The following is a 20,538-nucleotide window of genomic DNA, read 5'->3' as shown; positions in this document are numbered from 1 at the left end:
GCTAAATTAGCCACAATAAAGACATCTCAGGGTCATTTTAATTTAAAATAAAAGACAGTCAGCGCGTTCTTAATGAAACTAGTGCATTGCTGATGTTGGCTACAGTTTTGCATGGATGTCATACTCATTAGTCCAGACAGGCTTCACTCGATAAAACTAGCTTTCTTTTGGGTAATATTATTAGGAATCAGGCATTTTTCATTTAAAAATACATTGCTAATTAAAGAGCATCCCCAACCCCACTCTGCCCTGAAAGAAGTGTGCATAATTGTCACAACCTGCTGGATACTGGCGCAAGCTTCATTTTGCATTATTTTTCAAAGCTTTTTGGTTGCTGTGTTCCTTTTTGTCTTTGGATCATCGCGCTTTTTTAGCATGTAGCACTAGCCATGTTTTAAAGCCCATTGACTGGTAGTTAACAAGTTCACTGTTAGTTTATTGCTGGTCTTCAAACATCTTATAGGTGCATTGTTAATCTTTTGGAGCTGAGTTAAAGCCTATTCATACATTGATAACGGTACAATGGTACATAACTAAACTTTTAAAATGCGTACTTATCATACTCCCACACATGTACCAGTGTTTTCAGACGGAGCCTTACAGGTCCACATATCAGCTTGAAATAGGTGTCAGTTTTCTTTTTTCTGCACTAGGAAAATACATTATTGCTATAAACATTGTTTAGAATGGTATTTAATGGTTTTATCCAACTTTGTGGCCTCTTGCCATCCTTGAACCTTGCTGCTTGTGCAGGAAGACCTTTACCACTGAGCTATCTAACTGCTGAAACACTTCTCCAGATGGTATGCTTTGCACATCTGTTAAAGGCTCCAGATGTTTTGGGATGCACCTGGCAAGCCCCAGGGCATCGTTTTAATTTGTCCAGATGTTTGGGGAATCTTGAGGGCTTGTTGAAGGAGGTGTAGGAGGAAAAGAAACGTTGCAGTCTGAAAACTGTGAATATTGTAAACCATCCATCAACTATGTTAAACTGATTATCAACAATTAGTCGATACAAACAATATATAAACTCTAATTACTGTAGTTAAAACAAATTTTCTGTTCTTATCTTATTACCTTAAATGGATATGTGTCCCTTTGTAGCTTGCTTACAAAAATATGTTTATTGATAGGCAATGAAAAGGCATACAGTAAATTCCCAATGTTATAATGTGTATAAATGCACAGTAAAAATAGTAATAGTAAATCATAAATGGTGTCTAGAGAATGTATCATTATTACTCTGTTGATCCCCTGACCATAAGGAGGACATTTATAACTCCAAATGAAATATCTGTCCTCCAACTGGATTGATTGTGATTGAATTTGGCACAGATTTCTATGTTTTATCTGCAGATAAATTCTAATAACGTTGGCAAGCTCTTCAGATTTTGGAGTTTTTCCTTTTGAACCTTTTGAGCCTCTTTTTAAGTCATTTTTTGCTGCCAGTTGTTGGCCAGCCGAATGTCTCGCCCATTTGATTCAGAAAAAAATGTTTCACCAACTATAAAATCTTTAGCAAATGTATATCAAATGTGCTACAGACTTACTATAGAGGATAAGATCCAGATTATTTTGATCTCTTGACTTTCACTTCACTTTTCCACGTTACCCAGCTCAATATCCCCTTTGTGGATTGGTTCAGAAGTCTCTAAAGACATTCATGTTCCCTAGATGGGATGTCTTGATGACTTTAGTAATCCCTTGTCTTTTTCCTACTGCAACCTTGAGGTCCAAAATTTGGTACAGACATTAATGATCTCCAGAGTGTGACTTGTAATAACTTTCAGTCATACTTAGTTCTTTCATTTCATTACCATATTGCTACTCATGTTCAAGTACAGTATTGTACTATACCCACTACAACATCAACATCAGCAAGAAGTCCCTTTTTTTTAAAGCACACTTGAAAAACAACAGGAATTGAGCCAAAGTGCTTTCAAGTCAAGACACAGATTATTATTTCAAGTACACAAAAATATAAATATTAAAGCAAAACCCAAATAGCATGGCTGCACACTCTTAGAGCCACATTTTTATCTCTCTCTTTTTTTTTTTAAATACAGGCATGGATATTGGTCTTGTGCTATTTTGTATTATAATTATTTTTGTCACTTTGGTCCAGACCTACCAACCCACCCTATCTACCCATCCTACCTAGCTATCTTCCTACATACACAACCCAACTAGATTTTCAACATGCTAAATATAAGCGTGTAACGTCATTCTGAAGATGCGGGCAGAAGTATTTCACTCCAAGTGCAATTAGGCTTTATTACAGTAACATAAAGGCACGATTGGAGCTGTAAATTCTTAGTCTACAGTTCCAGTTATAAATGTTAACACAAGATTTGTGTTTTGCTGATGTTTCATTTTAGTCCTTTAAATGTATATTTTTATGGTTTTAGTAGCCTACCAAAACTATTATATAAATATAATAGCAATATATAAATATTCCAAAACATAAAGCAAAGACTACTCTGCAGCCAGTTCCCTGTAGAGTTAAAGAGAGAGAGAAAAAGATCTGGATTTGTGGCCATGTTTATGGCATTTAAGTAAAATTTAAATCTGTGGAAAAATTACTTTTTACTCGTCTATAGAAATAAATAAAAGTAAGTAAAAAAGCATATGGAATACACAAGAAATGTCTTTATCTTTAGTCTTTGTTAGTTTGTCAACAAACCAGCCTGAAGATGTTCTGCTGAATATGTTTATTGAGACTGTCTACATGACGTACCTAGGGTTTAGGTTTATTGTGTTGTTGTAATGTTGTTAACTTCATATCAGAAAAACAAACACTAACATAGAAACTAATAAAAACTCAACTGAAACCATTTTAACCAATGAAAAGCTAAACTGAAAAGAGTAAAAAAAAGAAAAAAAGAAAAAAAAGAATAAATTTAAAACAAAAAATATAAATTCAATCACCTCTAGTTTTGGTAAATCTATTTGATTTCCATAATCATTACTTGATTCCCTTAAGTACGCATTTTCATATAATTACTAAAAAATCATCAAGCAACCTTATGATATGTTATTAATGGCTATTTGTGAATGCACACTTAACAAAGAGTATGTTTAATCCATTCAATTTCTATTAAATTTACGCAACAGGAATCCTATCCAATAACGGGGTCTCCAGCTGCCTTGGACTACTCTTTCACCCCTGAACATCCTTCTTCCCGTTCTCACTCTCACTTCCTCACCTGTCAGAGGTGGAATGTTGCTGGCGGATACGGTCCTCCAGGGTCGGACTCCTGACAGATGTAATGATGCTCAGTGGAAATGTTTCCCAGCTCCTGTTCACAAACAACACACTGCAGTGAACACTGTGGAAGAGCAGCTGCTGTCTGCCCGAAACAAGCAGCTTATGAATGAAAAAGATAGGCAGTCATTACTGAATCAGAGCAGCTCATGTGGCTGCAGGATGTTACTAAGTTTTATGTGCCCAAACCCACAACCTGAGCAGTTTTACAACTGTAAAATCATAAAAGACAATGAAACATTATTTATACCTATTTATAATATTTTTTTTGAGTTTTTAATTTAATAACTTCTAAAATGGCTATCATTAAGATTTTATATTTCACCCAGGATTTTTTCTTAATTTTGAGATAGCTAGGGAATCTTTATTTATGAACTTCTTGTGATTTAATTAAATACTGAACAGATAACTAATATATAAAATAGATCATTTCTTTAATTTTATGTTTTTTTTTTATTCAGTTACACTAATAATGGACAAAACATCTTGAAAAACTAATGTTAAAAGTAAACAGGGCAACAGGAACAGGGAACAATGTCTTCAAAGAAAACAAGATTGTATGTTAACTTCTAAAATGCCATTTAAGCGAGGTATTACAGCCTGCACTTAAAATACTAACTTATGCTTATAATGTAGTAGGGGGAGTTTGAGGAGCTCTATAATGCCCATACAATATCTATAGTGTGCCTATAATAGTAATGTGTAGTTTATAATGAAAAAACGGGAGATTAGGATACTCATATTCTGCTTTTCAAATATTTCTGTGCCCAAGCCACACCAAAGCATATCCCATTAATGTCAAGACACACCTGTATTCACACCTTTAGAAGCAGCTCAGGTTTCTTTAAGAAGCAATGCTTGGTTTCTAGATCTTTTTTTGCATGACTCCATGTCAGCATTAGCTAACTTATCCAAAAAGCTGTATTCAGGCTCCAGACTAGCTACAACCGTGTCTGGTAGTTTTTGCAACAGTTTTTATGGACCATTCTTTTTTCTACTTTCTGTAGATCATTCAATTGACCCTGCTTCATAAATCTTTATTTCACCATCATTTTCAGACTTTATTGTGTCCCAGCATTTGGTAAACAATTGCCTAGAAAATACTGATACAGTGAATCTGATTTGTGCACTTCTATATTTCAGTAATAACATATCTGAGCTTGTCTCTGAAAATACCAAGGTTTATTTATAGTGTTTAACCTTTATTTAGCCTGGACCGTATGACTCTATAGATTCAAAAATCCCTGTAAAATGGTTGAGGAGGATGTTAGGATACTCAGAAATGCAAAACACACTCATAACAGTAATCTGTCTGTTCCGCTAAAGTATTCACTGCCTAAAACAAACTCACTGTATTAATTGTATTTCCTTTCATTTAAAGAACTCCAAATGTAGTCATTAATCTAAAAATAATTACAGCATAATGTGTTCTGTTGCACGTATCTGTAAGAATTTTGGATACTTAAATTAGATCATAATTTAAGAAGAATTGCAAAATAAATTTTGGTATCTGTGTAATATTGTGAAGTTTAACTTTTGGAAAGTTATAAAATTCTTGTGTCCATGTCTTACATGTAAAGAGCAGTAGTGTAGGAGGATAGTTAAACTACGGTAAATGGTACACTTTTTTTAAATGGTTCTGCCCACAAACGGTTAAATTAGCAATAATATATAAATATTGGAAGTACAGATCTTTCCACTGGCCACAGGAATTCAGAATCTGTAATCTCCCCCTTAGAGAGCAAAGACGCTCTGTGGATCCACTCTGCCCAGGCTCGGCTCTGCGCTGTGGCTGATCTTCATGGCAGTTTTCCAGCTCTCAGCAGGAAAGGAAGTGGCTCTCACGGGTGGCGCTCAATTCGCCCTCTACCGGGCGGAAGTCAGGCCTCAATGAGGCTGTCAGTAGAATAGGTCATGCTGTCAGAGCGCACCAGAGTTCACATCCTCTCATTAGACTACAACACTTTCAACATCCCTTCATGGGGAAAAAAAAGCAGAGTCAGGGAAATTGGGCTGAGCCGTGCATAAGAAAAACGGGCGGTGACGGGATTGTGCAGGTGTAGTCCGGTAGATGGAGGGAGGACGAGTGCTGGAATTTGTTTTTTGCACACACACACACACACACAGTCACGCACTGGCTGTATCAGCTTGCACCATGTGCTGAAGACATAAAGATTCTCAGCTGCTGGAGTGTGACAGGAGGGGGACTGCGATATTGAGGTTGTGATACTGAAACGTGACCGCAAAGCTTTCTCTGAAGCAGCTCTAATAACAAATTCTATCGAGGTTTGACTGAAAATGAGCTTCGTCGAGATGTCAGCTAATCAAAGAAACAGAACTCTTCAAACAAGCTAGAAATTTTATTTGTTAAAACAAGTATATAGAGTTGCTGCATTACAACATTTATCTTGCTAGGTTGCAGTTTTACATATTTACCAACAATGGTTCAGAAAGGCAACTCCTACTGGAAACAAATGCCATATGAATACAATACAAATTAGCAAACATATCAAAATCAGTTTTTACAACTTTTTTTTGTAGCAACCAATTCTTTCTATTGGTGTGCCATAGTGCAAACTGTGTTTGTAAGACAGAGTCTAAACATGATTTCGACATTCACATCGTTTTCTGTCTTAAACACACTTTCATTTGGAGGCTGCATTCATCGTGCCTTCAGTTCAAGTCCTTCTGTCCAGTCATGTGAATTTACAATCAGAATAATTCAAGTGTATCGGGCAGGTTGGGCTGTTTGGTTGGATACTGACAATTGCGACTGAGGGAGAATGATCTCTCAGTTGGATATATTGTTGCATGTATGTATGACAGAATAAGTGAGGACCTGACAAGACCTAAAGTGGTACTTCAGACTGGTGGAACATGTTTGTATCCATAGGCTCTGAAGAGAGATTAACCACCACATCATTATGGGAGGAACTTTGAGCAATAAAAGAGAGATTAATCTCCAGATTAGTTAGTCTTTTGTGTAGTTTAACTTTTTATTGACTCTTGGGGACACTTAGGGGTACTAAAACATGTTCTACCAGTGTGAAATATCACCCTAAAGAGTCTCCAGCTGTGTTTTTTTCCGAGCCCTTTCAAAAAGTCCTTGAGGATTCCTGGTTTCACTCTGAAAACAAAACTAAAAAAATGATTATCACAAACACAGAGCATCAAGTGTGATAGCTTGTATATCAGCTACAAGTGGAGTGGTGTATAAACGGACGGCATGTTGTTATAAATGGACAGAGCACAGATCATTTAAAAAACAAAGAATAATAACACTGTTTTGGAAAACTGTGATCATTTCTGGCTACATTCACTTCAAGGTCCAGCATGTGTTATATTTGTGTGTGTGCATGTGTGTGTGTGTGTGTGTGTGTGTGTGTGTGTGTGTGTGTGTGTGTGTGTGTGTGTGTGTGTGTGTGTGTGTGTGTGTGTGTGTGTTTGCATTCTTGCATCCACCTGGCTTCAAGCCTCTATGGCTAAGATTTCACTGGAGGAAAGAAAAGTGAGAACTATGAAAGCGTTGCCCTGCAGGAAGGTCGGGCTGTTTGTGGCTTCTACTCTGATTCTATTGCACCGTGTTCTGCAGGAAAGCACTGGAACTGGTGGATTGGTGGTATCAAACAGTCTTAAAGTAGGATGCTGGACGGCGCCTCGGCCCCTTCGCCCCCGCCCCCTTTCTCTCTCCATCCCAACTCAGGAGCATCCACAACGGTCCACCACCATGTCGGGGATCTTGCCATAGATGATTTGCTCTTTGCGGTTAAAGTAGAGCATGTTGATTGGCGACATCTTTGTTGGGGTACAGCAGGGACCTGCAGTCCCTCTGGGGTTGGCTTTGTTCACCAGGTGGGTGTGTGGGTACTTCTGTAAGTGCATGTACTCACACTCCCCAGAGCAATAGTTGGCCTTGTAGCGTTTTGGTGCAATAATCCAGTCCCAGCCAAAGTCCTCGAAGTCCACAGTGAGTGGGTAGCGACAGCACCGGGACTCTGGAGAGTTCTCATCGCAGTCCAGGCCCGAGTCTCTCCGGGCACGCCTGGGGCCCTCTGAAATCTTCACCTCCATGAACGGTTGCTGAAACAAGAGAGTGTGTGTGAACAATCTGATAATAACAGGTTTGCAGGTGGAGGCGGGTGACAGCATTCAGCTTTTCATCTTTTAATCCGCTGCCCTGCGGCTGTCAGTTTTCAAACATGGCACGATAATATTATGAAACTTTGAGTTATGCAGAAATTAAATCATCTGATGGTTGGTTAGCCACAGCTGTCTAGTTATTCTAATTGCCCCAGTGCCGGGTGCCATTATTAGAGCTCTGTGATGTATGTTTGTCATTGATAGTAGCTCTGTGTGTGTATGTGCCAGCAATTACTCTGATTTGCACAGCCACACTGAATACTTAAAGGAATGTGGAGCAGGTGAACTTTTATGTAATCAAGCAATAAGATTTGAGGTTATTGTGGACCGGGCGCTTGTCCAAATGCAGGTGTGCGCCTACATGGAGTCTGTGTTGATTAACAGCTTTCAAAAGTCTTTTATATCCTGATTCCTTCTTCCAGCAGTGAAATGCAGGAATGTTTAAACGCCTGCTGAGCCTGCAAAGCCTCTCTGCACACTGGAAGTTAAAGTCTCACCCTCTGTACAGAGACGCATTAACAGTTTTCTGAACCTAGGCGCTTTAGAAATGGCTAGATATGCACCGATTGTGACAGTAGCGACAGATAGCCTATTGCTCTAGACATATGAGACCAAGCTCCATCTATTGTTCATCGTTTCAAAGTGAAAACCTAACCACAAGCTCCCTGTTAAATTTCAAGTAAAAGTTGAGCTCACCAGACCCTCCTCTCCCGGCTCTGCGGAGGTCACAGCTAAGTCATTTCCCCTCGAATCGAAAGCGTTGATCTCGATGCCCCAGTTGGTCTCCGGCTGCCGCAGCCACACAGTCAACACTTGCTTGACGTCTATACTTTGCCAAGAGCTGGCCCCGGCATTCACGTCGATCTTCAAGGAGCGGATTCGTATGTGTCTGTTCCCGTCTGTGACCGGCATAAGCCGGGAGATTTGCAGGAACACGGTGGTCACTTCTTCTGAGGGACGCAGATGCACCCAAAGCTGCGCTCGAACTACACGACTGGCTTGAAACTTCTGCGTAATTGAGAAAAAGCAGCACTTTGGTTGCCCGTCCACCAGGACGGCGGAATCAGCTGCGGAGACATGGGAAAAGAAAATTAATTCCATGATCGCTGAGAAATAAAGTGGCGCGTTTGCGCATGATTGCGTAAAACTCATGCGTAATCACTCGGCGCACTCTCTGCCCAAACACCATGTCTCATAAAGTGTTTTGAATCTTTTGCATCAACAATTTAACACAAAACCTTGGTGGGAAAAAAATGACTGCTCTCTAAAAATAAACTCTCCTGTGCGTTCTACCACGTGCGTAAAAAATTATTTTGGAGACGTTCGAGTGCGCTTACGCAGTGACACAAAAAATAAAGAAAATTCACACTTACGTTCAGTTGCCACCATCACAATTGTCTCTGTGGTTGCGTGCTCGTCGTCGTCCTCCAGGACTTCTTCCCTGTTGTCATCTCCCAGCACGTCGTACTGATCCAGAAGCTGCTGCAGCGGCGGCGCTTTGGGCAGGAGCTGCTTCACGATCTCTCTGCTAATGTTGGGAGCTTCCTTCATTCGCAGCTTGCTCAGAATCTGAGACTTTATCGCGTTTAATCGCATGGTTTTAATATGCTGCCGGACCTCGCAGGTAGCGCATTGATCCGTGTCTACTGGGGTGCTGACGGAAGGCTGCTGGTGCGCCTCTTGGTCACTCAGAACTACTGGACCCAAAGCAATCAGCAAGCTCAGATACAGCACGATCTGAGACAGATGCATTGTCTCTTAGGTGTGAAGTCTGGTTTAAAAATACGCTTTGTTTAAAAAAAAATCCTTTGCACTGTGTCGGAGCTGATGCGCGACTGAACTGGGGTTGGATTAATGTCCCACACTGATAGGCATCATAGTTTATTAGCGCGCACCTTTTTATACTCCAACTTTAGCCTCTTTTGTGTCGTCAAAATCTATGATTGGCTGGACAGGCAACAATGAATTTTAACCGACTGACAGAAAAATTTTCTTTCGCTGTCAACCCATAAAGGAACGGTGGCTGTGGGCATGTGCTGGACGGGATAATCTCACTCAGACAATGTTTTATATCACCCAAAAACAAATAATTTAATGCAAGTCTTGAATAAAGATAGAAGCTACATTCTTCATTTTCTTAAACTTTACAATGCGTATCTTCTCTAAAGAATATCCAATAGTCAGTCATATCTTTGCTCGCATCTCTTTCTGCGTCCTTGAGAAAGGGCAGCGTTTTGGATTTTCGGCTGATTCTTGATTAAAATGTTAATTTCTAAATGAATTTACCACCTGAAGAAAAATGACAGTTGTAATGTTATCAGAATCAGAATCAGAATGGGTTTTATTGCCAAATGTTGAGCAGGTTTACAACATTAGGAAATTGCTGCGGTGCTTCAGTGCAAACATACTGTCATAAATTGCGCTTAAATAGACATGAAAAAAATAAAAGTAAGAATAAGAATTAAAAGTGCTACGTAGAAAGATATATGCATGAGATCTACATGAGTTATCGAGTGGCACTTAAATCATCTGCTTTGTTGAGGTCAGGCTTTCTGTCAAAATCGAATAAATCCTCTTCCATGAAAATCTGGAACTATATTATTTCTCAAAAGAGCATTGGGTAATGGCATCAGGGCCAAAGAGAATAAACTAAAATGTAGAAAATACTTGGCCAAGGACTTTTCAAAATAGTCAAAGTTGGTTGAACGACCCGAGAGAAGAGCGCCATCGTGTGGCCAGTTACTAACACTAACATCAGAAACATAAATTGCTGGTGTCAAGGCTATTTGAAAATGTATGTCTTTAATTTTTATGCACTGCATGTACTTTAAATTCTGTAACATCTAAAGTTGTTCTGTGTAGTTGTTCTGTGTGGCACTGCTTCGGATAAATATACTTAGCCATTAGAGAATGGCCCAGGGGGAAAAAAATATCCAGTGAGCAACACTTCTCTGGGTCAAAATGCCTGCTGATGTCAGAGGTCAAAGGAGAATGGCTGGACAACCTAAAGCTGATAGAATAGTAACAGTAATGCATATACTTCTCATAGCAACCAAGGTATGCAGAACAAACCTGCACTGTGTGCTACTCCTGTCAGCTAACACAGGAATCTTTGACAACAACTCACACAGGCTCATCAGCAGAGGATAATAGAAGACTGGAAAAATGTCTCAATTTCTACTTTTAGATTCACATGGCAGGGTCAGATTTTGGCTTTTATATGATGAAAGTTTGGATCTAGCCTGTCTTGCATCAGTGCTTCAGGTGTTGGGGTGTTTTCTTGGTACATTTTGGACCACTTAATGCAAACTGTACATCGTTTACACACCACAGCCTACCCAAATAGGGGATTGCTGATGTCAATCCCTTTCTGACCACCGTGTGTCAAAGCTCAGATTATCTCAAATTGGTTTCGTAAACATGACAATGAGTTGACTATACTCAGATGGCCTCCACAGTCACCAGATTTCAATCCGACAGAACATTTTTGTTTGTGGTCGAAGAGGACATTCACATCATGGATGTGCAGCAGCTGTGTGATGCTATCATCTCAACGTGAACTGAGGAAAGTTACAGCACCTTATCGAATCTATGTCACAAAGAATTGATTCAACAAGAGGGTCCAATACAGTACTAGCAAGGGATACCTAATAAAGTGGTTAGTTTATTTTCTCAACAGCCTATAGGGGGTGTATCCACATGCCAGTCAAGAAATCAGAGCTATGAATAAAGCCAACATCTTTTTTGTAAATCTAACAATAGTTTTATTGCAGTTTTAATCTATTTATATGTACAATAAATTACTAAGGCAGCCTGTCTTTATGTGGGAGTACAGAGCTTTTTGGTCCTTTGTTCTCATGTTCCATCGTGTCTAGACAGTGTTGAGCATTGTGACCAAAGTCAACACTATAAGACAAACTAAAACTAAAATCAGGTTTTAGACTGCCATCATGGGTCTCTTGCAGGTTAACATGTCAACATCATTTGGTGTCCACACTTCTCCCAAGGTGGAGAATTGTGTGTGCCCACAAAGTGGAGTATGATTAAAAACTCCCTCAAATAAAAAGAAATAGAGATTTCCAATAACCTGGTGCAACTGATGGAAGGTGAGTCTTAGATTTATTTATTTATTTATTTGCAAATATTATTGTCAGTTATTTTTGAGTCTTACGAGAAAAGCATTTCAGAAAGAGACAAGAGGACGGATACGTTAATTAATTATTTCCACAGTATAGTGGTCATCTGATACATGAAAAGGTATAGATTCACCCGCCAGCAGATGGAGCCACATGAGACATTTGGCACATGTTTTAGCTTGTGATCTTCTGAGGCTGAGTTTGTGTCTCCTCCTGTAATTGAATCAGAGATATTTTATGTGTAAGGTTAATCTATTCACCCCTACACCATGGAGCTTTAAGTAAGAAAACGTTCACATCTCATTATACACACAAGAGATTTCAATGCAGGAAAAATAATGCTGGATATCTGCATGGATATGGACTGGGTAATAGGTTACATCGCATTGTTTGGTGGTGATGAAAATTATCAACCCACAGACAGCTGAATTCAAAGACACCCCAAAAATCAAAGTGAAAAAAATATGACAACACAGGGGCATGAGAAAGGGTGGATGGTGTCTGTGGATGTGATCTCCTCCCAGATCTGGACCAGGACATTACTGAGCTCCTGAACAATCTGAGGTGCAACCTGGGACCGTCTGAAGGTCCCAAAACATAATGTCCCAGAGGTGTCCTATTGGATTTAGGTCAGGTTAGTGTGGGCACCAGTCAATGCTATCATTGTCCAGGAACTGCCTGCATACTCTCACCACATGAGGTCGGACATTGTCATGCACAAGGAGGAACCCAGGACCCAGTGTACCAGTGTAGGGTCTGACAATGGGTCCAAGGATTTAATCCTGATACCCAACAGCAGTCAGGATGCTGGTGCTTAGCCTGTAGATGTCTATGCGTTCCTCTATGAATATGCCTCCCAAGACTATCACTGACCCATCACCAGAACACATCGGCCATGCTGAACGATGTCACCGACAACATAGTCTTCTCCACGGCTTCATGAAATCTGCTTCTGATTGTTTTGTCAGAGACATTCACACCAGTGGCCAGCTGGACGTCATTCTGTATCTCTGTTTTGCTCATCCTGATCTTCTATGCCTAAAGGAGCAGATACCAGTTCAGCTGATTGGTTAGGGGCCTGTTACGGCTCTATCCAGCTCTCCTTAGAGTCATCCATGCTCTTAAGATTATACGGACGTATTGATGTGCCATCCTGAAGGAGTTGGGCTACCTGCGCAACCTCTGCAGAGTCTAGGTATCAGCTCATGCTACCAGTAGTGACACTGATCCTAGCCAAATGGGAAACAGTCAAAAAAGACGAGGAGGGGAAAACGTCAGTTTCCTCCACTTGTGAAACCATTCCTGTTTAGGGGTTGTCTTTTTGATGCCCGTCTAGATCACCTGTTAACTGAAATCCATAATAATCAGTTTTAAGCAGGAATAAATAGTAAGTTAAAGTTTCAACTCATTGTAGGGTGTCTGCCGCTTTTTGTGCTCACGTTTATTAGAATTACTACCAACATAGGACAGCCTTACCAGGGAGGGCCAGCAAATTTTGGAAGGTGGCCAGTGCCCCCTCCCTGGACCCACCCTGGTGGCGCCCCAAGGATCAGTATCCCAGAAGTTTAACTGACTTGGTGCTGTACTCTGAATAAAAAGTGTTCATTTGGGGTTTTGAGCAGTTTAAATTAAAATAGAAGTCAGTTTGTCCCTCATTTATGTTTTTGTGATTTTTGTTAGGGCCCCACGTTTATTCTGCACAAATGAACCTCCATATCGTTTCGTCACTTGTTTGGCCGGCAGATGGCAGGCTCGCCCCGTGTGGGTTCGGATCGTCTGGGTTCTCTCTCCTCTGGAGCCCCGCTGCAGCTCGGTAACCTCCGTCAAGCGTCGCTGTGCTCAGCTCAGTCCAGACTTGTGATTTTCTCTCCCGGAGCTGCACTCTGCGTTGACTGACCGACGCGAAGGCATCAGGGGAAACAGTCTGCAGAGCCCGCACCCTCCAGGCTCGGAGATTATTTGGAAATCTGGCACGGAGCGCTTCATCACAAATAACCGGCGAGCAGCGCCACGAACTTGTGGAGATATTTTGATCTCTTTACATTACAGCCAATAAGGTTCAAGTTCAGATCCGTCGGATGCTGTTTGGAAAGCAGAAGGGGGCGAAGCGCAGAGACACAACATGATGTATGGATTACTGTTTATATGAACGACCTTGGGGTTATTGCTCCTTCTTCTGTCGCTGGATTATTTCGTTTTAAAGTGGAATGGAGAGAAATCTGAGACTCTCTTCTAGAAGTATGTACAGCTTCTTTGGGCCACTACACAGTCATGTTCATGTTTGTAGAGATAAAGCTGCAACACTGTGCTGTTCAAATCACGTTTAATCCAAATCCCATGTGTCTGTCAGACATCTAACGGGTGCTCTCAGTTTTTCATACTAAGGCAACTGTTTGTAGCCATTTAAGCTCATTAACATAACATCAGCTGTGGATGCGGATTTCCTGTGTTGATGTCTGCCCGAACCTCCAAATGTTGTTGTACTCACAGGGAGACTCCCCGGCTCTGCATGAATCATTCATGTGCTGCGTGTTGTGCAGACTACATGCAGCTTTCTGAATGAAGCACATGTTTGCTGTGCACTGAGGCCTCCAGTCCTAGAAAAAAAATAATAGAGGAGCTGTCACTGCGAATCAGGCTGCAAGGCTCGCTTAGTGGAACAGATGGGAGACACGGGCTTACAACAAAACAGCATCAGGGCACTCAGGCCAGAGACAGACGTGCCTGTGTCATGCTATACAAAATAGGGCGAGGGGGATTGAGTCATAAAACACGAGTTAGTAGAGGAGGAAGAGGAGGAGGAGGGTGGATGAGTAACACAGTAGATGTGCAGAAGAGTGGAGCGTGGTTAAAAGTGACCCTGCAGAGGTGAGCCAACTTCAAGGCCCTGACCTCGAACCAGCCCCTGGAGCCCAGGGTCACAGCCACTGTGAAATTCGTCCACAATCCTCCCCTCGCTCCCCACCATCTGGTATTTTTAGACTGTTTTTACTCTAGTGGAAAATAAATCACTTTAAACAATCCTGTCTCTGTCTCTTCTCTATCTGCAGCCAAGGAAGGTGTGAGATCTGGTCAAGAAAGCTGCCGGACTGTCAGACCCACACAGGGATGGGCCTCCTAGCCGGTCAACCCACTAAAACCCCACCCGCAGCTGTGTAACACCACCCCGACCATCGCACCTGTTGTGCTCAGAGACATGGCTACGAGTGGGAGTGGATGACAGTGACTGCAGCAGGAACACAGCTCCCCTCCAGAGGTAAAAAAGAAATGTTGGTGTTGGAAATCTAACCAAAAACTCTGGCTCCTCACTGCCATCCTACACCCCCCACCCTAAACTGAATCAATGCTACATCCTCCAGAGTATGGGGTGCGTCAAATCCAAGAGGAGCGACTCGGTGGCCCAAAATGCAAACTCCACGGAGAAGGTGGAGGGAAAGAGCAAAGGGACAAGGGGTGAGAAAGCCTACTTAGTTCATTCAGAGATGGGTTCACCAGAGAGCTCCCCTCAGGTCAACCCGGTGCTGCTGGAGTACGCCCAGAAGCTATCAGAGGAGATCGTGGCCCGGGCCGTGCAGCAGTGGGTGGAGGTAGACCGCCGCTACAGCGACATCCCCTACATTGAATGTGACGTGCCATGACGGGGGGAGGTGTGTCGCAGTGGAAAGGTGAGGCTGGGACGAGTTGCTCTGACCATCATTCAGAGTCACTCCACCTACTTGTGAGGAGGAGTATGAATGAGGCGTTAGTAATTGAGCTACTTTTGGATTTGATTTACATGGACTGAGACTAAAAAACCTCCTCCAAAGTGACCAGAGTGCTCTGATCTATGTTTCTGTGATTATTGGTTTCTTAGCTGGAGCCTCACTGACGCACACCGTCTTCAGCTAGATATCATCTTCCTCGGTCCTTATTTGTCCCCTCTCTGCCTCGCAGTAGGTGCTGGCTCTTCGTGGCTGCCCTCATAAGAAATCCTATCAGATATGCCCGGAATCACAATGTTCCTCCTTGCCAGTGAAAGTCTACCCCGTCCACTAATGTTGTCCTGGGGCCAAGATTCTCTCCTCTTACGGAGGATCTTATTTATAGATCCCTTCATTTGGTGAAGGCTCTCACTTGAAAACTGGTATCAGCAGGTCAGAAACACACCCAGCTGTGTGACTCCTTCCGGTCTGACAAAAGGCTCTGTGGGCTCCTAATGGCCTCCCTGGAGATCCACGAGGAGCATTATCCTCCAGCTCTGCAATTAGACAGGCTTGGCTGCAGCCCTCCTTCCAAACATGTCCTCAAAACGAGTCCAGGAAATCCAGGGTACAAATGATGCGCTTCCTGCCCTCCAGGATATTCTCTGCACACAAGTCGTGCAGTTTGGGAACTTTGACAGGACTTGGATCGTATAGGCGGCCAGCGCAAAGAAACCAGGGCACGAGGAGGATTGACACACTTTCAAGAAACATTTGGCTCATCAACAGAAAGAGGAGTGAATAAAAAAACTAGCAGCAGTTTGGGGGAAATGTTTTAGGGCCTAGTTTCTTTTTTTGTTCGATTGTTTTTTGGGGGGGTTGTCCACATCGTGTCAGTGTATACCTGAGAAATATTGCTACCTGCCCTAAAGAAGAAAAAGCACAAAGCCATGACATTTAACCTTTTATCTCTAACAAGAGCGCCAGTGCATCTGGAATAAGGTTTAAACCGCCCAAGTCCTTAATGACAATGAGCCAGCTTTAAAGGCTCACTCCTGAACTCTTCTGGCCATAATGGTGTCTATCATTGTTTGTTTTTGTGTGAGATGCCAAATTTGGTCAATTCTGTCTGCTTTTTCTTACATATAGAGGAATATATAGAAATGCTTTTTTAAACCCTCCCATCTAATGTCTGTTTCCAGAAATCATGACTTTGTTACTCAAAAATATAAAAAAAAACAACCTTTTGTGATTGATACATCATTAGCCAATGAGCTGTCTCCTGTTAGACTCTAATGGGTACTGTAATGTACAAACTGAATATCAAGCTGTGTTCAATAAGACGTGAAACTAGAGACTGAACCCAGAAAGACATCAACTGCCGGTTCCTTTTAAAAAGGGAGTTTGTCCTTCCCACTGTCACCAAGTGCTCGCTAAGTGTGGGTTGTTTAATTGTTGGCTTTTATTTGTAATGTTTTAGTCTTTATCTTACAATATAAAGCAGCTCGAAGCGACTGTTGTTGTGATTTGGTGGTGCAAAAATAAAATGAATTGACCTTTTTTTTCTTTGGACCTTTAAACAACCAGTTCTGTAATTCACTTCCACATAACCTTTATTTTTCACAGCTGTAAGCCTCGTCCATCTTTTATATACAGTCAATTGTCACAGGTTGTTTTTCTTAATAATTTTTTCTTTTGAGGACTGAATCATGATTTCAGGAAATAAATGTTGCTGCTGACAGCTCACACTAAAACAGATGAATAGCATCACAGGCCAGAGGGGTCTCACCCATATGTACATTTATGGGTGAAATGTCCCTTTAATATCCGACAGGTCCCAAGATAATTTCAAACAAATACATTTTCAGAAATTAGAGGTTTTTACTTTTCAAATTAAGTTTCATACCCATTGTTATGAGCCATTCCATTTGGATAAACACATTACATACAAAGGAGTGGATGTGAACCAACCCCTAAACTGTAAATGGGTCACTGGCAGCTTGGTGGATGCTGACAGGTCAGTTTGTTGCATCAGACAGGTGGAATTTACCCTCAACTGAAGTCATTACTGCGAGCTGTCGCTTAAACTGCCACACAGCTGTTTGCAGAGACAACAGCTTTGAGTATTGAAGTAATAAAATAACTGCAAGGATGAACCACAATAGCAGGAGCCAACTGCTAATAAAGCCATAAAAGTAAGTGGCAGGGTATGGTCACCGCTTGCCTTCTCTCCACGTCTCCAGTCTGTGCTGACATAAAACTGACCAATAAAAGCAGCAAATACACCCACACTGCACTGGGAGGGCTATCTGATGCTATTCGGTGCTTCAAACTGTGCCAGCTTTACAGAAGAGCAGCAGCCTCTTTAAAAACAAAGTTCTGAGCCACAGTTCACAGGTTGAATTGTTTCTGTGAGTTCAGTGATGATGAGCGGCACCATATTGGTGCGCTATGTAACCCAAACACTCCAAAAATCAAACACATTAATCATAATGTTCCTGCGTGGGCAGATTAATCTCCCTCCAAACATGTTATGAGCAAACTGGAGATTAGAGGTCGTGCTAATCGGATGTTTTGCTTCTGATAAACACGAGAAAAGGCTAATCTGACTGTTTTCCTAAAAAACTGCTTTCTGTGAATGAAAGGCTGGCTTAGAAAAACACACACACACACACAAACACGAGGAGGGCCTGATAGCCAGAGTTTGAGCTGTTAATGCAAGTCAAGATGCACATTTTCTTTAAAGTTCTCATGCTGGAGGCTGAGTCATAGTTTTCATTTCTGCCTCCAATTCTGTTTCTTAAAGATACTGCCAGAAATATTGATGTCAGGTTTGACTGCATTTCCCGTGTTTACACATTTATAAATGTGGGGTCTGCAGGTCATACAAAAGAAAAGCGTCGAGTTGCACCTTTCACAGAATTGAGAAAAGAAAATCTCAGACCCAGCGTGAATATCCGTCTTCATCCAAACATCTGTGTTTTCCAGGTGATGCTTCCTTTTGGGGAAAAGTGATTCATGGTTTTAAAGGTCACTCATTTTACGCTATCTGACACCAGCAGGCGTTCCCACAGACAGGCTTTACTCACACTAAGGACAGATTCTCTGAGATGCAGAGTCTGAAGGGCTGTAGTGCCCTGTCGTTGAGTTCAAATCAATGCTGGAGCGAAGCGTTATCATTTTCTTGATGCAATTTTTTGTGTTTAAAGAAGCTCCTTCTGCTGTTCAGTGTTCAAATATTACAAATATTAATCTTTAATTAACAACTAGTTCAGTATGGAGCACTTTAATGGCCATAGATGGGACTTTTTTCCCCATTTTGAGAGATGAATAAGCAAGACGATATGTTTTTTTCTTAAAAACATAAGGAACTTATGTAAATGTAATGAAGTAAATGTATTTTTCAATAGGGTAAGCAGTCTTAAAGTAAAAGAAGGAGACACCCAAGAAGAGGGAACTTATAGCTGAACACACCGGGTCCAGGGGTAGCTAATACTGCCAATTACCTTTAAATCAGCATCGACATAGCCAGAAACACCTGGATGCCCTCATTGTTATCATATTTATACTGAATTTAGCAGAAAAAAATACAAGACATGGGTTTCTCTGATAAACCTGCTACATAAGTGATGATCAATCAGTACCGGATTTGTAAACCAGAAGCTCTTGGTGCACAGAGAGGGATTCCTCCAATCAACAGAAAACAATTACAGGCTCTTCTCTGTGGATCTTATCTGCGAGTTCTGGTTTTTCCCACCATCAAAAATCATTCAAAGACAAATTCTGTCTCTTGGGCATTTGTCTATAATGTTTAATTTCCTGTTTAAATAAAGATTTTTTTTTTTAAAGTATTTCCTACTACATAATAAATATAACCAAGTATGCACACAATACATGCTATGAAAAGTCAGGGGTCCCCTGTGCTTTGCAGCCTGGCTTCTAGGTAGAAAAAGCGCTATGATGTGTTGATGGTGCACACAAAAATATACAAAATTGGTGCACATAATCGCATTTTGTGGCTTTAAAATGTAATTTTTTCTTGTATTTGACTCCTGCTGGACTCCACAGTCCCCAACACAAAGGAACTCCATTGATTTGTTACAAAACAGATGAGATGCTAGACCCAACAGCTCTGCAAGTTTCTGAAAATGAAAATATAATGTTGCGCCTCCTTTACTTAAAATCTTTTTTTTCCCGTCTTTCTCTCATTATTCCTGAATTTGTCCACCGTCTCTCAAGTTTTGTTTAAAATTAGTATTTGAACGTGATTTAAAAATGTGCCACTGACTTGACACCAGCCAAGCTGATTAGTTAATGCTCAGCATTGGACATGTAAATCTGAGGTCAGTATGATCTCATTGGTGCAATCTCTCTAATGTACCAGCTTTCTACAGCAGTCTGAGGGACCCACAGAATAAAAAATAGGTAGAGAAGTCTAGCGAAACACGAGCAGCCCGGGGAACGATGACTAAAACCACATGCATCATGAATAAGCTGTCATGAAATAACCTGAAATGAGTGACTTTGTGCATCACTAAGATTTTGATTTGCAAACTGTACAGTGTGTGTAAAACTGATGCCAATAAATCAGACTCATGCCTTCTGTCATTGAAGTGTTTCTGTGGCTGTTTAATAAGAGGAGACGCAATTTTGAGATATTTGTGGTTCACGATGACTTTAAAATTCCTGCCAAACAAAAACGCCCATCAGCAGGCCGAGGGACAAATGTTCAGAAATGAATTCCGGCCTGCTTTTGTCTGAAGAGCAAGATGTAAATAGATGTAAATCACAGTTCATCTGCCCGTCCAGAGCGAACACTCAGCACTGGAGGTCGTCCTGTCTGCTTGATGAGCTGCAGACTGCACTGATGAATGAGTCAAAGCCTTGATACTCATTTCTTAGGCAGGATTTATGGGCTCAGACTGTGCGAATGTGAGGCAGGTAGAGAAGATTAAAACAGACATGAGGTGTCCCACGCTGCAGTCTGGGATTTAAACAATAATCTGAAGCCTGATTTAAAAATTGTTTGAGTCTATGCAGCTCGATGGGGACAATTCAGTCGGAAAGCATTATCATTCCCAGGTGCCAGCCTGTGCTACCGAAGCAGGATTTCCTGGCAGTGCTGCAAACAGAACAGAGCACTTGACGTAAAATAAACGTGTTTACTTTGGAGAGTTTATATCTGAGCAGCAGCTTAGTGCTCTCATGCTGATAACTAAGGCACTTTGTAAAGTTACACAAGAACATTTTAGGTCATAAAAAATACCATCCTCAACAATCAGTTCCTTTAAACACACCCAGTAAAAAACACATAGAA

General features: G+C 41.3%; 2 protein-coding genes across 2 annotated transcripts; one reads left to right on the top strand and one right to left on the bottom strand.

Moving 5' to 3' along the window:
- Positions 1-5,610: 5,610 nt before the first annotated feature.
- Positions 5,611-9,262, bottom strand: mstnb (myostatin b). Its single transcript, XM_085434561.1, has 3 exons — positions 8,779-9,262; positions 8,102-8,472; positions 5,611-7,345 (listed from the first exon to the last, which is right to left on the bottom strand). The coding sequence occupies exons 1-3, from the start codon at positions 9,155-9,157 to the stop codon at positions 6,965-6,967; spliced, it is 1,131 nt and encodes a 376-aa protein (XP_085290687.1). The 5' UTR covers positions 9,158-9,262; the 3' UTR covers positions 5,611-6,964.
- A 4,091-nt stretch (positions 9,263-13,353) lies between these two features.
- Positions 13,354-16,487, top strand: akap19 (A-kinase anchoring protein 19). Its single transcript, XM_085434560.1, has 3 exons — positions 13,354-13,779; positions 14,592-14,797; positions 14,901-16,487. The coding sequence occupies exon 3, from the start codon at positions 14,904-14,906 to the stop codon at positions 15,177-15,179; it is 276 nt and encodes a 91-aa protein (XP_085290686.1). The 5' UTR covers positions 13,354-13,779; positions 14,592-14,797; positions 14,901-14,903; the 3' UTR covers positions 15,180-16,487.
- The last annotated feature ends 4,051 nt before the right edge of the window (positions 16,488-20,538 follow it).

Source organism: Copadichromis virginalis, linkage group LG16 (genome assembly GCF_057382275.1).
Source record: "Copadichromis virginalis isolate Kocher_CV1m ecotype Utaka linkage group LG16, C_Virginalis_male_GT1.1, whole genome shotgun sequence".
Taxonomy (NCBI): Eukaryota; Metazoa; Chordata; class Actinopteri; order Cichliformes; family Cichlidae; genus Copadichromis; species Copadichromis virginalis.
Note: the sequence above shows the minus strand (reverse complement) of the source record. Positions and strands in the feature narration are given on the sequence as shown.